Below are 25813 nucleotides of genomic sequence, written 5' to 3'. Positions count from 1 at the left end.
CATGTTAGTGTAACAAATATAAGTATTAAAGATTTTAATCGTTAAATGTATTTATCCGAAATTAAAACTAATATGTAAATACGAAACAAATGAACACCAACAAGATAGAAAATCAAACAATGTTGCACTAAATCGGTAAATAAACGTCGCACTTGAATGACAATCACGGAAAAAAGGAAAAGAAAAGAGAGATCTATATGAAAACTACTTATAATTTCCCAAATAAAAATTGATACGCATGAGTGATCCCAACAAATAAAAGTCTAAAATATTGTATAACAACGATTGAGAATAAAAAAAAAATATACTATAATGTAAAATTACTTTACACTATTATTCTATTATCCAGTTTGAATTTATGGCTGGCTTCTGATTCATAAACCATATTTGATTTTAAATCTATCAATTGTCACCTATCGTGACCACATTAGGATTTAAAGTGACACCCACATTTCAATTTCTAGAATATTTAAATGATTACAAAAATGATAATATTTAATTTAGAAAGCAATTTTACACTATTATACTATAAACTATGAAAATAAAATTAAAAGGCATCAAATTTGACATAAAAAATTAATTAATTAAAATCATAAAAAGGTTTGACACAAAAAATTGATTAGTAAAATAAAAATGTATATTAAGCTGCATAAATTATGAATACATGGAACAATTTATAATTTACACACCCATCAACACATTTCAATGAGTCACTTTTGTTGGAAAATGACTCAAAAATGATGCATCCTGGAACTGTCAAAATCGGCGCCCGAACACTGTGCAATCGGGGCCCGATTTTGAGCTAATTCTGAAGGCCTGTGATACTGTAAAAATCGGCGCCCGAATGGTAGAAATCGGGGCCCGATTTGTTGCGCTGCAGAAGTTAAAAAAACGGTTTTTTCATGGGCCGGTTCTGTTCCGTTTGGTTTTTTGAGGGATGCTTTCCACTATAAATATAAACCTTGTATCAGATGATTATGTAGTGTAGAAAAACAAGGTTTAGAAGCCAACATACAAACTAGGGTTTATAGAGAAATTCTCTTGGCAACAACACTAGGGTTGGGATTGTTTTGATTCACCTTGAACAAAACACTATTAGGATTGAGTCTCTTGGTCACGGGAAGAGGCTGGGACTGAGGGTAGAGTTAGGTTTGAAGACTAATTCTTGTAACCTTCAATATCTCTTTGTAAAGAAACTCATATCATTATAGTGGAACGGAGAGCTGCTCTCTCCCCCAGAGTAGGTCATCATTAGACCGAACTGGGTAAATAGATTCTTGTGTTCTTCTTCTTCTTCCTTTATCTCTTGCTGTTTATTTTTGTTTGAATTATTTTTTTTCCATCCGCTTCAATTGATTGCTTGGTATTAATTTGCTCCACGCATCAGTTTTATTATTGGTGTGGTTTTCACAACGAATTCACAACAATTGGCGCCCACCGTGGGGCAAAGGTCAAATCAATAACCAGGTATCATGGGTTCGAAGTGGGATATTGAAAAGTTTACCGGTAGTAACGACTTCGGGTTGTGGAAGGTAAAGATGAGGGCAATTCTAATTCAACAAAAGTGTGTTGAAGCATTGAAGGGAGAAGCACAGATGCCTGCGCATCTGACACCTGTTGAGAAGGCAGAGATGAATGATAAAGCGGTCAGTGCTATCATTCTGTGTCTTGGTGATAAGGTGTTGAGAGAGGTAGCAAGGGAGACTACTGCTGTGTCTATGTGGAATAAACTTGATTCATTGTACATGACCAAGTCCTTGGCACATAGACAATGTTTGAAACAACAACTCTACTTTTACCGAATGGTGGAGTCAAAACCTATAATGGAGCAACTGACGGAGTTCAATAAGATTATTGATGATTTGGCGAACATAGATGTAAATCTGGAAGATGAGGATAAAGCCTTACACCTACTGTGTGTTTTACCTAGGTCCTTTGAGAATTTCAAGGATACTATGCTTTATGGCAAAGAGGGCACTATCACTTTGGAGGAAGTTCAAGCAGCTTTGACAACCAAAGAGTTGACCAAGTTCAAAGAGTTGAAGGTTGATGATAGTGGAGAAGGCTTGAATGTCCCAAGGGGGAGAAGTGAAAACAGAGGAAAGGGGAAAGGCAAGAATTCCAGGTCAAAGTCTAGGACAAAGGGTGGTGATAATAAAACAAAGTACAAATGTTTTCTTTGTCACAACTATGGTCACTTCAAGAAGGATTGTCCGGAGAGAAAGGGCAATGGAAGTGGTAATCCATCCGTTCAGATTGCAAGTGAAGAGGAAGGTTATGAGAGTGCTGGAGCACTAACTGTGACAAGTTGGGAACCTGAAAAGGGTTGGGTCTTGGACTCTGGGTGCTCTTATCACATCTGTCCGAGAAAGGAGTACTTTGAAACTTTGGAGCTGAAAGAAGGTGGAGTTGTTCGCCTTGGTAACAATAAGGCTTGCAAAATTCAAGGTATGGGTACTATCCGTCTCAAAATGTTTGATGACCGTGATTTCCTTTTGAAGGATGTGAGGTATATTCCTGAACTTAAGAGAAATTTAATATCTATAAGCATTTTTGATGGTCTAGGATATTGTACTAGAATTGAACGTGGTATGATGAGAATTTCTCATGGTGCATTAGTTATAGCTAAAGGGTCTAAAATACATGGTTTATATATTTTAGATGGTTCCACTGTTATAGGTCATGCATCGGTTGCTAGTGTAGACACTCTGGACATAACTAAACTGTGGCATTTGAGGTTAGGTCATGTCAGTGAGAGGGGTTTAGTTGAGCTAGCTAAACAAGGTTTGCTAGGGAATGAAAAATTGAACAAACTAGATTTCTGTGATAATTGCACATTAGGCAAACAACACAAGGTGAAGTTTGGGGTGGGTGTGCATAAATCTAGTAGGCCTTTTGAGTATGTTCATTCGGATCTTTGGGGTCCAGCATCAGTTAAAACTCATGGGGGAGGTTCATATTTCATGTCTATTATTGATGATTTTTCTAGAAGGGTATGGGTATACATTCTGAAGAATAAAAGTGACGCTTTTGAAAAATTTAAAGAATGGCATACACTTATAGAAAATCAGATTGGAACTAAACTGAAAGTGTTGAGAACTGACAATGGCCTGGAGTTTGTTTCAGAGCAGTTTAATGAGTTTTGCAGGAAACGAGGTATAAAGAGGCATAGAACCGTGGCATACACACCTCAACAGAATGGTCTTGCTGAAAGAATGAACAGGACCTTGTTGGAGCGTGTGAGGTGTATGCTGTTGGGAGCTGGATTGTCCAAGAGTTTCTGGGGAGAAGCTGTTAGTACTGCAGCATATTTGATTAACAGATGTCCATCAACAGGGATAGATCTTAAGACACCTATGGAGGTTTGGAGTGGGAGACCGGCAGACTACTCTAATTTGAAAATTTTTGGAGCTTTAGCATTTGCTCATGTGAGACAGGACAAACTTGATGCTAGAGCTGTGAAGTGTATTTTCATGGGTTATCCTGAAGGTGTGAAAGGTTACAGACTGTGGAAGATGGAACCTGGAGGATCAAAATTTATTATAAGCAGGGATGTTACTTTTGATGAGACTCGTATGGGGATGAAGTGCAAAGACCTGGATACAAGCTCAGAAACGGGGGTAGAGAAAATTCAGTTTGAGGTGGAGCCTACCACTGATGAAAGGGAAGGGGAGGATCAGACTCCAGTACCTGATGAGAGTGAAGGCCAAGAAACAATTGATCCTGACTATCAGCTAGCAAGAGATAGGATAAGGAGACAAATTAATCCACCTGTTAGATACGGTTATGCTGACCTCATTTGTTATGCTTTGAATGCAGCTGAAGAATTGCAAGACTCGGAACCAAAGAACTTCAGGGAAGCATTAGAAAGCAACGAAAGCAAGGATTGGTTGAAGGCAATGAATGAGGAAATGCTTTCATTGGAAAAGAACCAGACTTGGAAACTTGTTTCATTACCTAAGAATCAAAGGGTAGTGGGAAGCAAGTGGGTGTTTAAGAAGAAAGAAGGTATACCAGGGGTCGAAGCACCAAGGTATAAAGCAAGACTTGTAGCAAAGGGTTTTACTCAGGTGGAAGGGATTGATTACAATGAAATCTTTTCACCGGTGGTAAAACATTGTTCTATAAGGGTACTTATGGCGATTGTTAACATGTATGATCTTGAGTTAGAACAAATGGATGTGAAGACCGCATTTCTACATGGAGAGTTGGAAGAAACTATCTATATGCAACAACCAGAAGGTTTCGTAGAAGATGATTCAAAAGTATGTCTGTTGAAGAAATCTTTGTATGGGTTGAAGCAAAGTCCAAGGCAGTGGTATCGTCGGTTTGATGAGTTCCTAGTAAAGGCTGGTTTTGTGAGAAGCAACTATGATAGTTGTGTTTACATGATGAGGAGGAATGAGAAAGTCATTCTCTACCTTCTCCTTTATGTAGATGATATTCTTATGGCAAGTTCTGACATGCAAGAGATTCAGAAGCTCAAGGAAAGATTGAATGATGAATTTGAGATGAAGGATCTTGGTAATGCAAAGAGGATACTTGGTATGGATATCATAAGGGACCGAAACAAAGGTGAGCTGTTCTTATCTCAGCAAGGTTACTTGAGGAAAGTGGTGGAGCGGTTCAGAATGAGAGATTCTAAGGTCGTTGGCACTCCTCTTGGTCATCACACAAAGTTGTCAATAAAGCAGTGTCTTCAATCCGATGAAGAGAAAAGCAAGATGGAGGGTACTCCCTATGCAAGTGGGGTTGGAAGCATCATGTATGGTATGGTTTGTAGTAGACCGGACTTATCCTATGCAATAAGTGTGATAAGTCGGTTTATGGCAAATCCGGGTCAAGTGCACTGGCAAGCTTTGAAGTGGGTTCTGAGATATTTGAATGGGACTTTGAAAGGTGGTCTGAAGTATACAAGGTCACAACCAGGAAGGGATGCTTTGGAGGGATATGTGGAGGCGGACTATGCAGGTAATGTAGACACTAGAAAATCTTTATCAGGTTTTGTGTTTACTTTGTTCGGTACAGCAGTAACTTGGAAGGCAAATCAACAATCAGTTGTAGCTCTTTCAACAACTCAAGCAGAGTACATAGCCCTTGTTGAAGGGGTCAAGGAAGCCATATGGTTGAAAGGTATGATTGGAGAAATGGGGATTAGTCAAGAGTGTGTGAAGATACATTGTGATAGCCAAAGTGCCATTCATTTGGCAAATCATCAGGTCTATCATGAAAGAACAAAGCACATTGACATTCGTTTGCACTTTGTTAGAGACATGATTGAGACAAAGGAGATCATGGTGGAGAAAGTGGCATCGGAAGAAAATCCAGCAGACACGTTCACCAAATCATTACCGAGATCAAGGTTCAAGCATTGCTTGGACTTGATTAACTTCATTGAAGCATAGATGAAGGTTGGAGAGAGCAGCAAGGTGATTGATGGTTAAATTGGCATCATCACCATTTTGGAGTCAAGGTGGAGAATTGTTGGAAAATGACTCAAAAATGATGCATCCTGGAACTGTCAAAATCGGCGCCCGAACACTGTGCAATCGGGGCCCGATTTTGAGCTAATTCTGAAGGCCTGTGATACTGTAAAAATCGGCGCCCGAATGGTATAAATCGGGGCCCGATTTGTTGCGCTGCAGAAGTTAAAAAAACGGTTTTTTCATGGGCCGGTTCTGTTCTGTTTGGTTTTTTGAGGGATGCTTTCCACTATAAATATAAACCTTGTATCAGATGATTATGTGGTGTAGAAAAACAAGGTTTAGAAGCCAACATACAAACTAGGGTTTATAGAGAAATTCTCTTGGCAACAACACTAGGGTTGGGATTGTTTTGATTCACCTTGAACAAAACACTATTAGGATTGAGTCTCTTGGTCACGGGAAGAGGCTGGGACTGAGGGTAGAGTTAGGTTTGAATACTAATTCTTGTAACCTTCAATATCTCTTTGTAAAGAAACTCATATCATTATAGTGGAACGGAGAGCTGCTCTCTCCCCCAGAGTAGGTCATCATTAGACCGAACTGGGTAAACAGATTCTTGTGTTCTTCTTCTTCTTCCTTTATCTCTTGCTGTTTATTTTTGTTTGAATTATTTTTTTGCCATCCGCTTCAATTGATTGCTTGGTATTAATTTGCTCCACGCATCAGTTTTATTATTGGTGTGGTTTTCACAACGAATTCACAACAACTTTGAAGTTTATAAATAGTAAGATACTACTTCTTTAAGTCGATGTGTTTTAAGAAAGGGAAATTGGTTATTTTTTCCAAGTAATAACAACATTTATTATTATTTCTCCATTATTATTGCCCTTACTTATTGAATTTCATCTAACTTAATTGCTTTATTAACTAATAAGAGTATTTTAGTAAATGATTCTAATTTTACCATTGAAATCAACATAATTAATCATTTCCTTAAAAATCGCACATAAACCTTAAACGACTATTATTCCGAGACGAAGGAAGTGTTTATATATATATAAACATAATTATGATATGATAAACGTTCTAGAATATTGCTATATAAGAGTTCAACTTCTAAGAGGCTTTTAGATAAATCTTCCTTACAATATACGATTATGAGCCGTTGAATTATTCATTTATGTTTCTTTTTCTAAAAACTTAAAACGCAAGAAGAAAATGGGCACTAGATATAGTCCCACATTGACTTAAAACACATTATCTTACTATTTATAAACTTCAAAGTGCTTGGTTAAAATGTGTTGTTTGGTTGTGTGAATTATAAATTATGTATTTATTCATAATTTACATAGCTTAAATCCACATTTTTATTTTATTAATCAATTTTATAAATTATGTATGTATTCATAATTTTCAGAGCTAACTAACATGTTTATTTTACTAATCAATTTTTTATGTCAAATTTGATGTCTTTTAATTTTATTTTCGTAGTTTATAGCTTAAGATTGTTTTCCAAATTAAATATTACTATCATATAAACTTCAAAGTGCTTGGTTAAAATGTGTTGTTTGGTTGTGTGAATTATAAATTATGTATTTATTCATAATTTACATAGCTTAAATCCACATTTTTATTTTATTAATCAATTTTATAAATTATGTATGTATTCATAATTTTCAGAGCTAACTAACATGTTTATTTTACTAATCAATTTTTTATGTCAAATTTGATGTCTTTTAATTTTATTTTCGTAGTTTATAGCTTAAGATTGTTTTCCAAATTAAATATTACTATCATTTTTGTTGATTCACTCAACTTTGGATGTTCGAGCTTTGCACCATTCAAGCATTCAATAACAGTGCATTGAAATCTGTTACTGCAAAATTTGTAATGGTTGCTTAGCGACGGAGTTCTCGCGCTTAGCGAGAATATCAGAAAAAGAGAGTTTTAAAATTTAGGCTAAAATATGGTTTTAGTCCCTGCAAATATGCCTCGTTTTGGTTTTAGTCCCTGTGTAAAAAAAAAATATTGTTTTTGGTCCCTGCAAAATTTTTTGTTTTTTAAAATAGTCCCAGGGACTATTTTAAAAAACAAAAAATTTTGCAGGGACTATTTTAAAAAACAAAAAAATTTGCAGGGACCAAAAACTAAAAAATGGGTTCAATCATCATGTGTCACGTATGTAAATCATCACAAAAATGGGGTCAGGGACTATTTTAAAAAACAAAAAATTTGGCAAGGACCAAAAACAATTTTTTTTACACAGGGACTAAAACCAAAACGAGGCATATTTGCAAGGACTAAAACCATATTTTAGCCTAAAATTTATTCGAAGTTTCATTCAAAAAGTTACTTAAATTATGAATAATATAATATGATGTGTAGTTTTTTAACACCACCACGACCGACCATGTTGCTTTTACTGGAGACTATGAATATATTTTTTTTTGGTTTTGGGTCGGTTTGATCTCATTGGTTTCCATGGCTATTTTCTTTCACCTTCCCGTTGTAAGAGACAAGGTAGCCATGCGAAGAATTTTTTTGTTGGTGGATCATGTGATTGATTTTTGGAGAGAAAGAGAGAAACTATGGGTGTGTGTGATAAAATTATGCTAAAGGGCATGTATTTAGTGAAAATTCAAAAAGAGAGAAAGGGCATTTTTTGTCCGAAGTAAATAGGTGTTGGATGATAATGTTTATCTTCTAAAATTAAGTTGGATGTGTATTATCATTACACACACATATATATATTTTGTAAATTTATCTTTTTTTCTTTGTGCAAAAATTTATTTATTTTTAACAAAAGATGAATTGAATATGAACTTTTAAGTTTTTAATGTTTAAAAATTTATATTTAATTCTTCTTTATTAAAATATTGTAAATTTTTGTGGAAGAAATTTTTATAATATGCTAAAGATATCTACAAAAACTCATTTAAAAAAATTTAAAATATATAATTTGACTTAAAAGCAAAATAAACAACGTTGGCTGATAACATTAAAAGGAGGTTGTAGTACCGATGACTTGACATTGTAAATTGTTTTGGGTGTTTCTCTTTTGTATGCCTTGTACGAGATGAATCATCTTTGGTATTCTATATATTTCATTTTGGCTTTTCAAAAAACATTAAAAAGAGACTAAAAAAACATTAGAAGTACCGTTAAAAAATGTTTAGAAGTACGTCGACAAAATTAAAAATTCACATTTTTCTTTTCACGTGTCTATGGGTTTGAAAATTGAAAACGTATTACATAAATCACAAATCAAAATAACTTGTCATTAGGCTCAGTAAATTCGTAATCTACTCAAACTAATATGAACCAAACAATTCGGATTTTGAACACTGATGAAAGTGATTTGTACATGTGAACATTCCTTTTTATTTGGTCGAGATTTTTTTGCTGCATTCTTTGGTCGAGTGGACATTTCTTTCTAGGGGACTGCTATGGTGCAGTTGTTTTTATGACTTTTCTGGAAAAGTCGCTTATGTGGCTTAATGGGAGAGTGCCACGTGGATGTCTTTTTTAAATCGGTTATTTGGAAAAACGATTTTAAAAAGCTTTTGTTTTATATAAAAAATATTTTTTAATTTCTTTTTTATTTTTATTTTCATGTTTATCCCTTAGGATTGTGTTTCCTGCTCTGATACCAGGTTTGGAGTGGGGTTTTCAGCGGAATTTTCTCGAACTTCTTTTAACATTTGTTCGATTTTAAATAATCCTTGAAAAGGTTTTAAGAGTGTTTTAGCTCTTTGTTTTTGTATCTGAGTAAGATTTTCTAAATCTTCTGTATCTCTTAATAGATCTTCAATATATTCTATATGATATATAACAAATTCTCTAGAATTGTAAAGAGTTTGTTTAAAAACAATTCTTTCATAATACAATTCTATTTCAGAGACTATGTCTTCTAGCCTTTTCTTGAAGAGTCTTAATTCCGTTATAAGATCTAATCCAGGCATATCTAATTGTTGATTCTCCAGCGGAGGTTTTCTTGTTCTAACATTTGATCAGTTTTTATTTGTTTTAACATTTTTTCGATTTTTGCTAAACCTTGAAAGGGTTCTAAAAGCATTTTTGCCTTTTCTTGCTGAATACTTGTAAGAGTATTCAAATCTTCTATTTCTTCTAATAACTTAGAAATAGAATCTACATGGTAGATTATTAAATCTTGTGAAGCAAAAAGAATTTGTTTTAACATAATTCTTGTATTTTGATAATTTATTTCAGAAATTATTTCTTCTAGTTTTTGCTTATAGAGTTGTAACTCTGTTTTTAGATTTAATCCAGGCATTTTGACTTTTTATAGTCTTTGATTAATCTTATTAACCTGTATCGATAGAGTTTTTATAGAATCATGCAGATCCTTAAGTTCTTTTTCTCTGCTTATTTCGAAATCCTTCCTAGGGGGTTCGAATGAAGTGTTATTTGAGGATGAGGCATCATCTTCAAATATAGTTTGAGAACTTAATGAATTATTAAAATCCTTTTGATCTCTATTTGGTGATGTTATTCGAAGACTTTGGCTTCTAAACAATGGTTTTTCTGTTTCTTCAAACATATTCTTTTCTGCTTCTATCAAAGAAAAACTATTTCTTGTGATATCTTTAAATATTGGTGTTTCCAAAGTAATTAATGGTGTAAATAATTCATCAATATGAATTGTTTCTTTTCCTATGAATTCTATGCTATGATGTGAATTACTCAAAGCATAATTAATTCTGTAGTAAATTGTAAAAGGATGATTACCTTCTTTCATAAATGTTGAATCTTTTAGCTTATAATGAAAAACTATAGATTTATTCAAATCTATATCTTTTAGAGATAATCCCATCTGTAAATTTATATCAAATTTTATCTTTCCATATTTTAGATTGCATTTTCCTTTTGCAATTACTGCTTGTTTCTTATTTCTAATTCTAGAATCTTCTAGAGCTATTTCAAGAGGTGAATCAATACCTTTCATGAAGGTACTTTTGATTAGAATTTGAATGGTTGATATATGAATATAACCAATCTTTTTTCTCTCGTTCTCAGAAAATTTTCCAAGTCTTTTATCGATTTGTTGTTTATCTATAGTTGATATAACTATTTTTCCATTAGTTGTTTCAATTGGAATTGCTTCCTCACCTACCATTATTCCGAATTTTAGAATATTTTTTCTCGACAGAAATTCCTTAAGTTTACTAAACTTTCTTTTAAAATTTTCTTCAGCAGTTAAAGATAGATCTGCTTCTTCAATTTTATTATCTATTATGCTATCAGCATGATAACTAGATATTCCTTCAAAATATGAAACTTCAGACATATTTTATAATAATTCTTGATAAATTCATACCTGATTTTTCTTCAGAAATATGGGTTGTTTTGCTTCAGCAATCTGATCTTCTTCAGCAGTTTTTTCTGCTTGTATTGAGTTTATCCCAACTCAGGGCGAATTCCTCCAGAGTATTACCTCAAGAATTCTCAGCTATAGTGTTTTACCACTATAGGACCACTAGTTCTAAAAACTAAGAGGCAAGCTCATATCAAACGATATAACTTATATTGCTTCAAAACATGGTGAATACAAATGAGCTTCGAGGCCCTTATTTATAGGATGAGAGACTCACAAGTTGGCCTTCATAGTTGGCACAACGTCTCTTTCCTTTACAGCACACGGAAAAGAAATGACATGACAGAAAGAGGAAAACGACAAAGAAAATTATATTACATAATTGCCTTAGAGATAAGGCTTATCTCTAAATGGGTCCCATGCCCACTAATTTTCTACATTTTCTTCGTTGTTTGGTGAAACGTCACTGTCATACAACGATTCTTTGTCTGCCACGTTATTTATGTCTTTTGCACACCACTTGCATTGGTGTCCTTTGTATTTTTGAAAGTGTCGGCAGCAATCCTGTTGGATTGGGTCGGGTAGACGGCCCAAGTCTGCTTCAAGCCCGCTAAAGTTTTCTTCGAACTTTAGAATTTGCTGAAGGTGTTCTTCTCTTGCTTGCTTCCTTGAGTCACTATAGACTAGAAAGCTTTCCTTTGCAGTAATTACCCTGAAATTTGGTAATTTTACTCCAAATCTGATGAGAGTATCGTAGAATTTTTCCATTTGATGCAGAAAACATTCTGGTCTTGGATCTACATCTCTTCCATCATTTGTTGGATATGAATGATTTGAAATGCCAATCTTGATTAAGTGTCTGGCTTTAATAACTTCATCGTCTTCGAACCATGGATAAGTTGAAGTAAAAGATAAAAAGAACTCTTTACCTTTTGCGAAGCTATTATTGAATTTATAAGCGATTTCGCCTATATCTTTTGGAAGAAGTTCTAGTTCATGAATTTTTCTTCATGCATCTTCTTGAAGATACATTGTTTTAATCATTCCACAATCATAGAATGATCTGACTAACTCTTTGCTTACACCTGGGACTGTTACAGCTTTTACTTCTATCCCGTTGTTGCTAGGATAAAAACATTCTGTTTTTAACTCTTCTGAGTAGTTGGTTAACCATCTCCAGTTTTTGTAGTAGTCTCCAACGGTGACTTCTTTAACAAATTTGCTTTCTCCATAGATAATTCTATCTACAGATATTTTCTTCTTAGTCTCCATTTTTGATGGCTGGACTATATTGCTTGCTATTGTAACTTCCTTGTAAACAGCGTTGTAAGCTGTCTTTGCTTCTTCAAGGGTCTCATAACCTTTGTATCTGACATTTTTGCCATTTGTATGTAACTTTGTGGTTTCCCAGTTTTGGTAGATACCTTTCATGGGTCCATCAAAAATCACATAAGCTTTCTTTTTGCCTCCAAGTTGACTGTCAATCTTTTGGCTTGTTTGTTGATCAATTGATTCTTTTTCTTTTCCATTTTTTCTTTCATCTTCTTCGACCTTATCAGCCCAAGCTGTTTTTGGTAAATCTGCAAGGACAGTTGTTGGGTTTGTTGAAGATTTCCATCCTTTTGGTTCTATTGACTCAATTGGGGTGTTTGACTCTTTTGGAGCTGAGTATTTTACATAATAGTTGAATTTTCCAGAATCTTGACCTAGCAGATCCCAGTTTTCAGTATTTTTGGATTCTGAAACTGTTGATGTTTCTTTTTTGCATAGTTTTTCAAGGTTTTGAATTGTTAATATCATCTCCCCCTCTTCAGAAAGAAGAGTTTCTAGACGATTTTTTGCAGAGGCAATTTGCTCCTGCTTTTGCCTGAGAGAATTCTGTAATGTCTTTATAGCTGCTTCCATTCTCTTGTCAATGCATCTGCAAAGCAATTCTTTTCAGATTTTATATATTCAATATATGGGTGAAACGGTTGGAGTTTCATCTGCCATCTTACAAGTCTTCCATATTTATAATTGACGCGAAGGTCATATTTCCAAAATCCAGTTACATATTTGGAATCTGTTCTTAATAAAAATCTGGTTGGAATTAATTCCATTTGCCATTTTGTTAAAACTTTAACACAACTCAATGTTTCTAATTCATGAATTGGATATCTTGTTTCGGTATCTGTAAATGATCCTGAAACATATTTACAAAGTAAAAGATCTTCATCTTTTATCTTATTTTTAATATTTTCATAAGAATAATCAATCTTAGTATCTTTTGATACTAATCTTTCTGATGAATCAGAGAGTTTGTCTAATTTCTCTTTCGAGCTACTAGACTTAGCGTACTGGGTTGCTCCAGTATCTTTCATTCCTTGTTGATGGGTTACATCACCAACATAGTTTCCTGAATCATCAAGATTCAGTATCGCTTTACCATTAGGTAGAGCTCTCATACAACCTGCCCAGGTTGTTTTATCAGCATCAATCTCAACAATTAAAAAATCATTTTCTGTTGGATTGTATAAGCTGGGTAAAACTTTAATTTTTCTTTTAATAGTTTTTACAGTTAGAGTATCTTGTTCAGTCCATGACCATGGAACTTTCTCAGATATCTTTTTCTGTAAAATCTTTCTTTCAGTTGCCAAATTTTTGAAAAATCCTTCATTGGCAATATAATTCAAACATCCTAAAAATCTTTGAATTTGTTTTCGGTCTTTCAATTCATCAGGGAAAGCTTGGATCTTTTCCTGAACATGTGGAGATAAATCGAGGGTGCCATTTTCTTTAAAAATAAGGCCTAAATACTCAATTTCCTTTTTGGCTAATTGTGATTTCTTTTTTGAAATAACAATTCCCTTTTCTGAAATTCTGTTTAAAACAATCTCTACATCTTTAAGATGTTGTTCTTTAGTTCCTTTTGTAAAAACTAAAATATCATCAATATATGCCAAACATATATGTTCTAATCCTCTAAGAGCATTATCCATAAATCTTTGGTATATAGATGGTGCTTGTTTTAGTCCAAACGGAAGGACATTCCATTGGTAATGACCTTGTGGACATGAAAAAGCTGTTAAAGGCTTAGTTCCTTCTGAAAGTCTAATTTGATAATATCCTGATTTTGCATCAAAGGATGAAAACCAATCACATCCTTTTATTTTCTGCAAAATATAATCTTTTCGTGGTAATTTATAAGAATCTCCGATTGTAGCATCATTGAGTTTCTTATAATTTATCACCATTCTAGCTTTTCCTCTTTTTATTTCATTGTGATTTGTCACATAAAAAGCGGGTGCTGAATGTGGACTTGCAGATGGAGTAATTAACTTCTTTTCTTGAAGTTCTTTTATATCTTTTTGAAATTCTAATTTATCTTGAACTGAATAAGGCATTTTATATTTTACATTAATCTCCTTATTGGGATCTCGTAATTTGATTGTAACAAGTTCATGATTTGTATTTTTCAGATTATCCAAAGGATCTTCTGAACATACAGCATCAAGTTTTTGTTCTATTTCTTCAAGATTTAAAAATAATTTTCCTTCCTCCCTGTCGCGTCATTTTTCGGTCGGTCGAAAGACCCATTTTTTGATTTCACGACTGAACATTTAATTCTTTTCAAAAGAAAGTGGAAAAAGGTTCAAATACCACGTTTTTTAGGGATTAAGGGTTCGGGGGTTGGTTATATTTAGGGAAGGTTTTAAGCACCCTAAATATTCGTAGTACTCTACGAGAACCTCTTGATTTTATTTAACTTTTGTGCTATAAACTTGCTTGCTAAAAAAATGGAATTTGAAATGATGGAAAAAAATAGAGACCTAATTTATCTACATTTTTTATTGATTTGGAAGGACGCATGTCCTATGCCTACGTACCCGTGAGGGATCAAAACCTCGTAGTTCGGGGTTGAAATTGACGTTTGATTTGTTTTTGTGTTTTTTAATGTTTTTGAAAATGGTTTTAAAAGGAAAAGTCAAATGACAAATGAGAATTTGTTTGTGTTTTTTAATTTAAATGAAAGATGACTCAAAATAGAATTAGAATTGATTGATGATTTGATTAAGAAAGAATCATAAAAAAGACGTCACTTGATTTAAGATCAAGGTTTGTTTATAAAAGTATTTTTGTGATTCTTGATTATTTGCATGTTTTTGTTATTTTGAATATTAAATGAAAATTAAACTAACGGAGCGGTAAAAATAAAAGCGCATGGACTTTTGTAGTGACGTTGAGTCACCACATAATCCATGATAATAATACATAAAGCGATAAATAAAACTCACGCACACGCACACTATTTTTCATTTTTTGTATTACATTTGTCCTAATTACATTCTAAATCTATGCAATAAAATAAATGACAGAAATTTAAATATGCATATGATAATAATAAATAATAAACGTGATGCAAAAATAAAATAAAAATGCATGATAAAAATAGAAATGCATAAAGAAGAAAAAAATAAATAAAAGAGACTGGAGATTCAGAATGGGCCGTTGATTTGATCAACGGCTCTGATCAGATCAAGAGGTGAATGTTGCATGCTGTTGGATCGAGAATCAAAGGTCAAGGGCGCATGGGTGCATGATAACACCACGCACCCTCACACATTGGAACGGAGGAACATATAAACCCCACTCACCACCACACTCACGTTTTTATGTCTACTTCTCCTACTTTTTCTTTATTTTACTAGTTACAAACCCGTGCTTCGCACGGGGTGGATTGCTTTTTTCGGTTAATTTTGTTGGCAAACACATATTTGTTAATACGCTTAAAAGTAAACTGATTCCAAATATAGATATTACATGCATATAAATATAATAAACCATGATCCATAATATATCAAATCCTAGACAGGTCTACCATAAACCATATGATCCACCCCCTACTTTCATTATGTAATATTTTGTTCTCATGAATGATTGCTTATAATGTTTATGCTTTTGGGAAAAATATTATATTGGATGGATAGACTATAATAGATGAAGACGACTTATCACGAGTAATAAATGGAAAAGTGGGAAACTATCAACCATGTTAACATAAAATTGTCTAAGTCATTTAACTTTAAATTGTAACCGAAATAACAAAATATTGCTTATGCAGCATGCATTCATGAGATTATAGCTAAAACAACTTCATAATCGGAAAATTTCATTTACAAAAAACTTGCTAGTGGATGCGTACATGCTCAACCCACATCTTTGTTGGTGGATTCTCCAAGTCAAAAATCAATTTGTCATCTTTTTTCAAACCCCTATCGATGACAAATTTATGCCATTCACCACACATAGACTTTTCAGCATTCCTTCTTCCGGCAGTCCTTATTTTACATTTGTAAATCTTGTAAGTTTCGACATCTTCGAGTTTCATGCGAAGATACTTTCTTTTCAATATGCTCTTTGAGATGTGATTAAGGAAATGCTACAGAATATAATAGAAAAATTATAAAATTTAACATCATGCATAATTTTTCTAAGAACACAACCTATTCTAACTTTGAGAATATGATTTGATTTGCAATATGTTATACCTAATGACCCAATTGAATTCAGAAATAGATGCCAGCAATTATTCCAAATACTAAAAGTATGAAATCATATTCCAAAATAAAATAGATATAGATTTTTAAGACGGGAATGACTGAAGCAAAAATAGTAATTGTGTTAGACCTTTAGCACCACCCAAAACTCAATCACCAAAATTTACATGAATATAATGTAATGCCATTTGACGTCAAAATTTACATATTTCTTGGCATACATTATCATCTTTAGTTCGAAGTAGTGTATCCTATAATTCTCAGATTTTTCATCATCATCGTTTTCCATGCTATCACCTTTGGAAGAGTCATTGTATTGTTCTTGAGGCATCCATAAACCTCCAAGAACTACAACAGAGTGATCAGTACCACTTGCAGCTGGAACTCTCCGCGTATGAAGTCGGTATTTCTGCAATAATAATCAAGAATCATATGTCAAACATTCAGTTCAAACTTGAACCAAAGCATGATGTAAAATTCATTAAAATGATCCTTACTTATCGATATTTTCCTTCACAATAAGAGAAACTGTGAAATTGGAGTTTTGCTATTTAGTGTGTTTTAAAAACGTACAAACAGAACCTTGAAAATACAAAAGATAAACCGAGTTTTTTTCCTCTCATCACAATGATATTGGCAAAAACAAAGTTATAATGTAAACTTTCCCATTCTTCTTTTCAACTTGAACAATGGTGACGTTTCGCTTCGGATCACGCAACATTACATAGTCGTCAAGGGCCACACCATACTCTTTGGCAAAACACGTTGGAAGCCTTGCCTTGTCCTAGCAAATTAGCAAATAATGTCACACTTCTTGTCTGCATTAGCAGTGAAAATATAGTTTGGAACAAAAAGAAGGATGAGCAATGAGTGATAAATTGGATTACTGCCTTGGTATCCAGCATACAAAGCAAAGCTATGAAACTGTTATAAGGCCAACTTTTGATAAATTTAAACCGATGGTGTCTATACAAAGTGTTTACCTATAAGCAAGCGATGAAACTATATGTAAAAATAACCCTAGAGCATACTAAAAAGAAACTACATTGTAACAAAATTGCAACCAAATGTCCACTGGATGAAATATATGGATTACTTAGGTGTGAAGAAATCAATGACACACATATATAAACAAAGCGGTTATCAGTTTTACATGTCACGCCAAACGTATATATGACACACATAATTGCTTCATTGAAAAATACATGAAAACTTCACATTCATATATGCTTGATCAAAACAAAGAATGTTCAAGTATAGACATTTTACCAATGCGATTTCAAATTCAACCATAAACCTGATGTTAGATAAAAAGGATTGAGGTTCTCAGTGGCAAAACATATTAACTTACAGATGTGAATTCATATTCAACCATATATGTCTTCAAATTCCAGATGTCCTTTCCAACAAAAGCAATATCATCACCAATATGCTGAGATGGTGGAAACACAAAGAGCATAGACAGATGAGTGCATAATGTGAAAATATACAAAAATTGGATATTCTGCACACAACAATAAAAGAAGACTATTTTTAGGGAACAAAACAATGAATCTTGTGATTAACTCTAAATAAAAGAACCAGCATATTGTAAACGGAATGTGCTGGTAAAATGAAGTTATATAGTATTGTAAAAAAACACCATTAAAATCATTAAAGAGGCACACCTAAGATCATCTACAAAGAAACAAAATGCAACGAAATAAACCAAAAAATAATAGAAGCTAACCTGGATATGTAAGTTGCCCTCATAACACAACCCACTCATATAATCTCGCAACCTGCAAAAATGATGTAAAGAAATCAGGAAAATGAAGGAAGATAGCGAAAGCAAGACATTTTACAACCACATCTAAACTCATAAATATCACCTTTGAAATTTTACCATAGTTTCAATTTCTTTAGGTCATAATGTAGAGTACACATCAGCAACAAAGGAAGATTCAACACTCTGTACACATGAACAATCAGACCTATTTGACTTGACAATAACTTCATGATTATTTTCACTCATGGCCTTCAAATGAGATTTGTTTCCCTTGATTCTTAATCCCTGAAAATTTGCAAGAGATCACTATTTAATGTAATAATAGACATTATAATTATTATATAAAAGATCTCCCTTCAATACAAACCTGAGTTTTTTTCTTGGTGTAAGGCACTGCACTGTTACCTGCAAAATACATAACCACTAAATTTCAAACTTTGTTCAATGGCATTTTTATGCAATAGCATTCCTACCTAAATACATAGGTGTATATCTATCTACTTCACAAATACAACAACAACAACAACAACAACAACCAAGCCTTATCCCACTAAGTGGGGTCGGCTACATGTCATAGAGATTCGACAAAGTCTTACGTTGGCTGTCGAGGCCTAACACTTTATGTTTAAAAATATATACAAATAATACTATATATTTTTAAACATAAAGTGTTTTATTTTTCAGATTTTCAGTGTTAAATTTTCCCTCAAATTTGCCAGAAAATGCCTTTTATGCACATAATACATAGCTTTCAGCAGTCTAACTCACATTCAAAACTGTCCCATGGTTGCACTTATTTAGTGGGATTGAAAGTGGAACAGCTGCATCTGAACTCGCATAGCTGGTCATACTAACTATGGCCTCTCTTTATAATGCTTCGGTTTCAGTTACTTCTTGCGCTTCAACGACATTGTGAATTTCGCCATAATCAGCTCCAAGGCATTTCAATATCATAAAACTCACAATCATGAAAAGTCCTTCAAAATGAAAAAGGTAAAAGTCACATAGATATAAAAAAAATGTAACGTAGGAAACAAAGTTTTCATAAAACAATAATAGTTTATTTTAAGGTACCTAATAGAATTATGCAGGAAAAAACACGAGCCATAAAAGAAATTTCAACAAACCATGCATCATTATCATCATCATTTCCCTGTAATCAATTCATAGGAACCATAATGAATATACATTGAAAAAAATATACAATAAGATGATATGAATTATAGCAATAATTACTTAATCTTCCATTTTTTGGTGTTGTTAGTATCTTCATTTAAAAACCATAAGAAATTTGGAAAGGTTAATTCACAACAGAGCCAAGTCGTTTATAGCTATCAATAAGGGCATGGTTTGGAATCATATACATTATTAATATTCTGCATAAATGTAAAAGCTAAGCTACTTCTAATTTCTCGAAAAAGATTGCAATTATTCAAATCAAATTTTAAGCATACCACTGAGAACCCTGTATAAAAATTTACCAATTCATCATAAGACCAACTTGTAATACTTCAGTCATATATACCAATTTATAATCTAGCTACAGAATATGGAGAAAGTACTCCAAATATAGTTTATAGAGTTTACATTAATTTTTCCACCTAATGCATATAGTTTTACATAAACCAAATGACATGCACATACTGCGGGAAGAGATCCTAGAAGCTCTACCCGGAACAGGACTAAATATCATTTTAAAAGGGGATCAACCATATAAAAGCAGGACCTGACCTGTAACATAAAAAATAGTAAAAATTGAGATTGACATTCTAGGCAAGAGAAGTAACCTCAAGCTTATTTGTAGAAATCTCTGATGAAGATGTTATTCCACAGATAACTATCGTCAATAAACTCAACTTATGAGTCCAATTCAAAGCCTTCCATGCTCTCTGATGCTACAAAACAGATTATATAGACTCCATCATCCTAAGATCATACATAATATCTCAGCTGTTTCCAAAGAACATACATAATACTTCAGCTGTTTCCCATTGTTTCAAAATTTCACTAAGTGCAATACTCATTACAATCCCTTATTCCCCCACAAAAATATCGAGACGATAGAATACTACCATGTGAATGTCGAATCTCTTAGATGCAGCATGTAACTGAGGTGCTAAAAATATATCCGCCTACAAATGATAATGAACGTGTTAGGTTATATATAACTATGACAGACAAAAATTCAGCGCAAAACTTCAGTTTGGTTAAAAAATCAATGTATAATTACACATTTCCATTTATGAATATCATGAGAACTTACTGTGAATAAAAAATAATAAATAAGTGTAAAATTTCTGAATTATTTACAAAGAATAGTTTCAATAGCAGCTTGTAAGAACCCTCTTTAATAAAGGGCCAACCTTGGTTTCCTTCATAAACCTGAAAAACAAATAAAATCAAAACTTTTTTTCAATGTAAAGCAAAACAATGGAAAAATCAAAAAAAAAATTATTCAAAGTATTTGAAGAAAAGAAAACTAACACCAAGAAGCTCCTCAACAGTTTCTCTAACCCTCTTCATACCTACACAATAAAAATCACAGAATTAAATCAAACTCTCCATGGTTAAAAGAGTTTACTTTTTAGGTTGAAATGGTTCAAAAAATTCCCTAGAATGAGTTGTAAACAGGCATGAAAATTTAAACTAACTAATACTTCATCAATTCAAAAGTATCATAATTTTAAGTTGATTTTTTTTTAAATTCTATTTAAAAGGTAACTTGCTTTAAGGTAATTTCAAAAACTTAAGATTAAAAAGATTAATTTTTTTTGTATTTGAGCATATATTCAAATCAGAATTCATTTTTATAAGAACAAAAGTAACAATAACTGCATTATATTCATAAAGTTAGAAAATCAATCATTTTTGCAGGCAAAACTTGAAAAGATATTGTTGGACTTTGTAAAGCCCCAAGAAAAATCTCAAACCAGAGGTTGTTGAATTGACAGACTCACCGAGAGCAGTAAACTCTGCCACTGAAATGGACGAATCAACAGTATAAGACAAAGCACTACTACAGATAGAACACCCTGCATTGTGTCAAAAATTGCCAAAATGAAAGCATCCCTAAAGCAATCAGAACTAATCCACATCAACAAAAAATGACCATTGATGTTGTCCATACTGATAATGCAAAGGCTTTCTCAGTAGCTGCCAACTTCGGATTGACCTTTTTTACCAAGTAGAGTTGTAAAGAAAGCACATATTTATGGATAACAGTTGTGTTAAAAATGACTTAAGAATTACCTCAGTTGGTTCAGAACAATCTAAAAAGTTTTATTTGAAGCCAAGAGAATCAATTGAATGTCATATATATTGAATAACTTGTAAATCTTCAAGAGGGTGGAACATAAAGTCAGAATTTGGAAGTGATTTACCTCACTGAACATGAATTTTTATATATTAAAACTTAAGTGAGGTCTGCTCAAGAACATGAAATAAAGTCCATACTCCATTGCACATATATTTTCAACCAAAATGAAAACCAAGTAACTTATTCTTTAAAAAATGTAAAATGAAGCAATAAAACAAAAACATAAGCACGCTGTTAAAATTGTTGAAGGGGTTTCTCAGTTTCTTACCACAACCTTGTGCTCAAAGTATAGTCCAGAATTTGAAACAATTAAATTCAACAATAAAACAAATAGCATGATATACCAGAATTTGAATCAACAAATGAATTCAACAATTTTTGACTAAATATAATCACACAGATATATAAGATAGAAGAGAGATAAAATACCTAATTGTGTCGAAACTATTGTGTCGAAACTGTCAGTTGCGTTTCAGAGGAAAGAGCATGCACAGCCATAGTTGACAGTCATTAAAATGCAACCAGTCCCATATTGTTCCTCTCATGTTCTACGCAAAAAATATTAAAAACATACGAAACTTAATCTCGTGTTCCTCTCATATGTTGATCGGAATGGAATGATTGTTATTTATAATACTATGATGTACTAATTAGTTGGAAACCATATCATTTTCTTCTCATACTGATTTGGACGTACTGAAACTTCGATAAATGCAGGAAATAACCCTTGAATCAAAATTACAGATTATGATGCTAAGTAGGGATAGAGATTGGGATGAGTTTTAAGAATCTATTTCAGTAAATTATAATTTTCTCTCATATATAGTTATAGGTGTATAACAGAAATAAAATATGAAAGCTTGGCAAAGAAGTTTCAAATGATCTGCAAACCTTAGAGAAAGCCAACCCTTTCAGCTTTTTACACCGACGATCAGCATTGTCCAAAGTGAGGATTTCATCAGGTTTAAAATTTTTGAGAAAATTCACTGTGATATCATCCTCAACATATCCTGAAATTGTCAAATTCACACACATCACAGCAAATACGGGAACTATTTTCCCCTGTGTCTGTTTTCTTTTCAGGCTGAAGCAAAGTTACAGAAAAAGATTCTTCCAAAAAGAAAGTCTGGAACGGAGATTAACAAACATTTCAATCAGTTGAAACATCGACTGTTAAACTTAAGCGCTTAATTAAATCTGGAAATTCAAACGGTAGAAAATGCCTACTAATTCCAAGTGCTTGGAAGTTGCAAACACAATTGCATTGAAAAATCACACATATCATGATATATCAACAGATGTAAATTAATTACAGTTCCTGATGCATAATTAGTACATCACAGAAAATTACCTTGCATATTGAAAATTTTCACGCAGCTTAAACACTTATTATTTCCTGAAATTCAAACCGCACCAAATGTCTTATATTTCAAAGTTTCATATATAGCACTTCATAAAAGACCATCCATTAGAGATATCCTTCTAATCCAGAACTTGTAAAGGGTGAATCAGAAGTGAATTACCTTCTACAGAATTTGGCAGGTGCAGGGCTGTTGTATTTGGGTCACCTTCATATGGTTTCAGCTATCCGCCTGACCAGCTTACACGGACCATAAAAACGCTTGGCAAGCTTCTGGATCAGATGCCAAAATTAAATACGGCCTCAGCAAGACAAAAACTCCAATATAAAGAACAAATAAACATACCTGCAACAACTTGTATTCCAACTTAAGCTTCTGCAAAACAAATTAATTGACAACTTATTGCTTCTAAAGACTTCAATTTTAACCCAAACACTAAAACATCAATTCAAACATACCCCACAACAACTTAACTGCTACTTTCTAAACAATCTGATAACAATAGTTCAAAAGTATACAAATTGAGAAATTTTATTTCACATATTGAGACATTACCTCAAACACTTGGTGAGCGCCTCTCCCAACCCATTTATTTTTTTACATCAATTCACTTTTTACATCAAACAAAAGTCATAACTGATAACTTATAAAGCAAAAATCTAAAATAAATAATTTGTTTAAATAAAATCACATGACTGAGAACATAACAATTACCAGCTTTGAACAATGCATTCCCTTCTTCCTTCTTCTTTCCATCTGCATCAATCTTCTCTTAAAATAAAACCCTTAAAATAATAAGAACAACTTTCTCAAAACATGCAACCAGAATCAATGTTGAATAAAAAAAAGAAAAAACAATTTCACAAATTCATCCCACAAACAGCTTATGGTTTCTAGCTTTTCATCCCAAACAGCACAGCAACAATTTCACAAATTGATTTCAATAACAGGACAATAAAATGGGGAAGAAATCTTAAAAGAAACAATAAATACAAAATCACTAAACAACAAACCCAGAAACTTCAATTTGGAACCCTAATCACCGTCTGACTGATTTTTTTTTTTCAAAAATCAAAACCTTTAACATGCAATCTCATATCCAAAGCAAGAATAGAACAGAAAACAAAAAAATACAGTTGATCATGATTTTAGATTCATCAGAGATAAGGAAATTACCTTCAATGAAGAAGAACCAATGAGACAGAACTATCTGCAAAAATGAACCAAAATAACAGTAAATTAAACAGAAATCAACAAACAATAAACCAAACCCACAAAATCATTAAAATCATAAAAAAAAAACTTTTTGGAGACATGCATGCAATTAGATTGATGAAATTTGATGGAAAAGAAAGAAGAGATGGTGAGGCCGTGTTTGAGAATAGAGAAGGAGAAGAACGCGTTTTTTAGATCACTTTTCCGATCAAAACCAAGATTGCCTCCCTCCCACCGCCGGCGGTACTCCCTCTCTCACCCTTCTTTCTCTCGTCCACCCTTCTTTCTCTGTTCCTGTTTCCTCTCTCTTGTCCCCCTTCTTCCTCTCGTTCCCGTTTCTCTCGTCCCCCTTCTTTTGTTTTTTTTTTCTTTTCACATATATATAGGCAAGAGGAGTCCATTTACTAATTGACGAAAATGCCCTTAATAAGGGCAAAAGGGTAATTTCTACGGACATTGATTTTCATATTTGGTTTAGTAGATTTATTCTTTCCTTTCTTTTCTCTTTCTTTTCCTCATGTTTTCTACTCATTTCAACTTATTCTTCTCTCTCCATTCCCTCTCTCTCACGCTCTCTCTCTCTGTTAGTTCTTCTTCTTCTTTAATTTTTCTCCTTCTCTTTCTTTATTATTTTTATTCTCTTCCCTATCTTTTCTCTTCTATTTCGTTTTCTACTTCTTCTACACCTTTGTTTCTTTTCTTTCTTCTCTCTTTTTTCTTGATTTTTTTTATTTAAACTTGACAAACAACAATAACAAACAAACAAAAATAATCCTAGATCTAAATACCTTTTGAAAATGGATCGGTTTAGAGGCTTTGAGTTTGTTGTGTTGATGTGTGATTATGGGTCGGTACGGTTTGAATGTTGTTTGTTGATGATGTTGTTTTTGTTGAAACTGGTACAAGGGTAGTTGTGGCTTTGTTTGTATGAAGGCTGATTGTGTGAGGCCGGTTCTGTGATGTTGCTGTATTGTGCATGTGTATGTGTTGTGAATGATGAGTTTAGTGTGTGTGTGTGTGTATGTGATAGTGTTGTGTTTGCAGCTCTTGTGTTCAATTTTTGCAGGTTTGAGCGTGTAATTGGTGTGCAAAATTTTGGTGTTTTTTTGTTCTATTCTCCTCCTTTTTTTGTGTGAATTGCAGGTTGATTTTATAGGGCTGGATTTGGTTTATTGAACAGACAAAGTGTGATGGATTAGGTGGAAGAGAAGAAAAATTATGGAGAAAAAAATGTGCAATCTCCGTGACATCCGCCGTTGCTCAATGAGATTTGTGGACTGACTGTTTGGATGTGGACTTGGCAATAATAATAAAAAAATGATAATAAAAAAATAATATCAATAATAATAATAATAATAATAACAACAACAACAATAATAAAAATTAATTATAATAAAAAATTAAATGTTAAAACAAAAATTAAAAATAAAAGATGGAAAATAATAACAATAATAAAAAAAGAGAGAAGAGGGCCCGACTCGGAACCAATCTATGAGGTATTTTAAAATACCTCTCTGCCGAATTTTTCATTGAAAAGGCTGAGATTAATCGGGGTCAAAACATGTGTCGGTGTATGAATGTAGGGCTCTTAGGTCAAAAATTGGGGTATGACAGATGCCCCTATTTAAGTTTCTTCGTCCGGAGACTTGAAGATGGAATCTTTGATTTGATGGAATGAAGAGACTTAAATACAAAAGTACACCATTTTTTGACCTAAGATGCTATGAAATGCTCATGATGCGATTATGAATGCAGGATGACAAAGATAATTTGACTGAGACGAGAAACAACAACGGGACACCCAAATTTGTTTGAAGAAAGGGATCCGACTCTGCTAGGAGAATGTAGTTCAACT

General features: G+C 33.1%; 1 protein-coding gene across 18 annotated transcripts; it reads right to left on the bottom strand.

Moving 5' to 3' along the window:
- Window positions 1-15793: 15793 nt before the first annotated feature.
- On the bottom strand, window positions 15794-24435 carry LOC146900531 (uncharacterized). Of its 18 annotated transcripts, none has more exons than XM_085736177.1 (21): window positions 23920-24435; window positions 23458-23528; window positions 23299-23353; window positions 23089-23118; window positions 22906-23015; window positions 22734-22778; window positions 22274-22392; window positions 21812-21930; window positions 21024-21098; window positions 20551-20591; window positions 20377-20448; window positions 20139-20198; window positions 19854-19961; window positions 19141-19219; window positions 18835-19043; window positions 18434-18471; window positions 18170-18351; window positions 18028-18079; window positions 17650-17802; window positions 16796-17082; window positions 15794-16707 (listed from the first exon to the last, which is right to left on the bottom strand). In XM_085736177.1, the coding sequence occupies exons 10-15, from the start codon at window positions 20587-20589 to the stop codon at window positions 18934-18936; spliced, it is 468 nt and encodes a 155-aa protein (XP_085592303.1). In that variant the 5' UTR covers window positions 20590-20591; window positions 21024-21098; window positions 21812-21930; window positions 22274-22392; window positions 22734-22778; window positions 22906-23015; window positions 23089-23118; window positions 23299-23353; window positions 23458-23528; window positions 23920-24435; the 3' UTR covers window positions 15794-16707; window positions 16796-17082; window positions 17650-17802; window positions 18028-18079; window positions 18170-18351; window positions 18434-18471; window positions 18835-18933. The 18 variants fall into 18 exon arrangements, with proteins under 18 accessions (XP_085592303.1, XP_085592307.1, XP_085592310.1 ...); XM_085736181.1 differs by having other exon boundaries at window positions 22906-23012; XM_085736184.1 differs by lacking the exon at window positions 23299-23353 and having other exon boundaries at window positions 16796-16880; window positions 16981-17082.
- Window positions 24436-25813: the final 1378 nt, after the last annotated feature.

The sequence above is a fragment of the Medicago sativa genome, chromosome 8, assembly GCF_051527215.1.
Source record: "Medicago sativa cultivar Bolivia chromosome 8, Bolivia_mono, whole genome shotgun sequence".
Lineage (NCBI taxonomy): Eukaryota > Viridiplantae > Streptophyta > Magnoliopsida > Fabales > Fabaceae > Medicago > Medicago sativa.
Note: the sequence above shows the minus strand (reverse complement) of the source record. Positions and strands in the feature narration are given on the sequence as shown.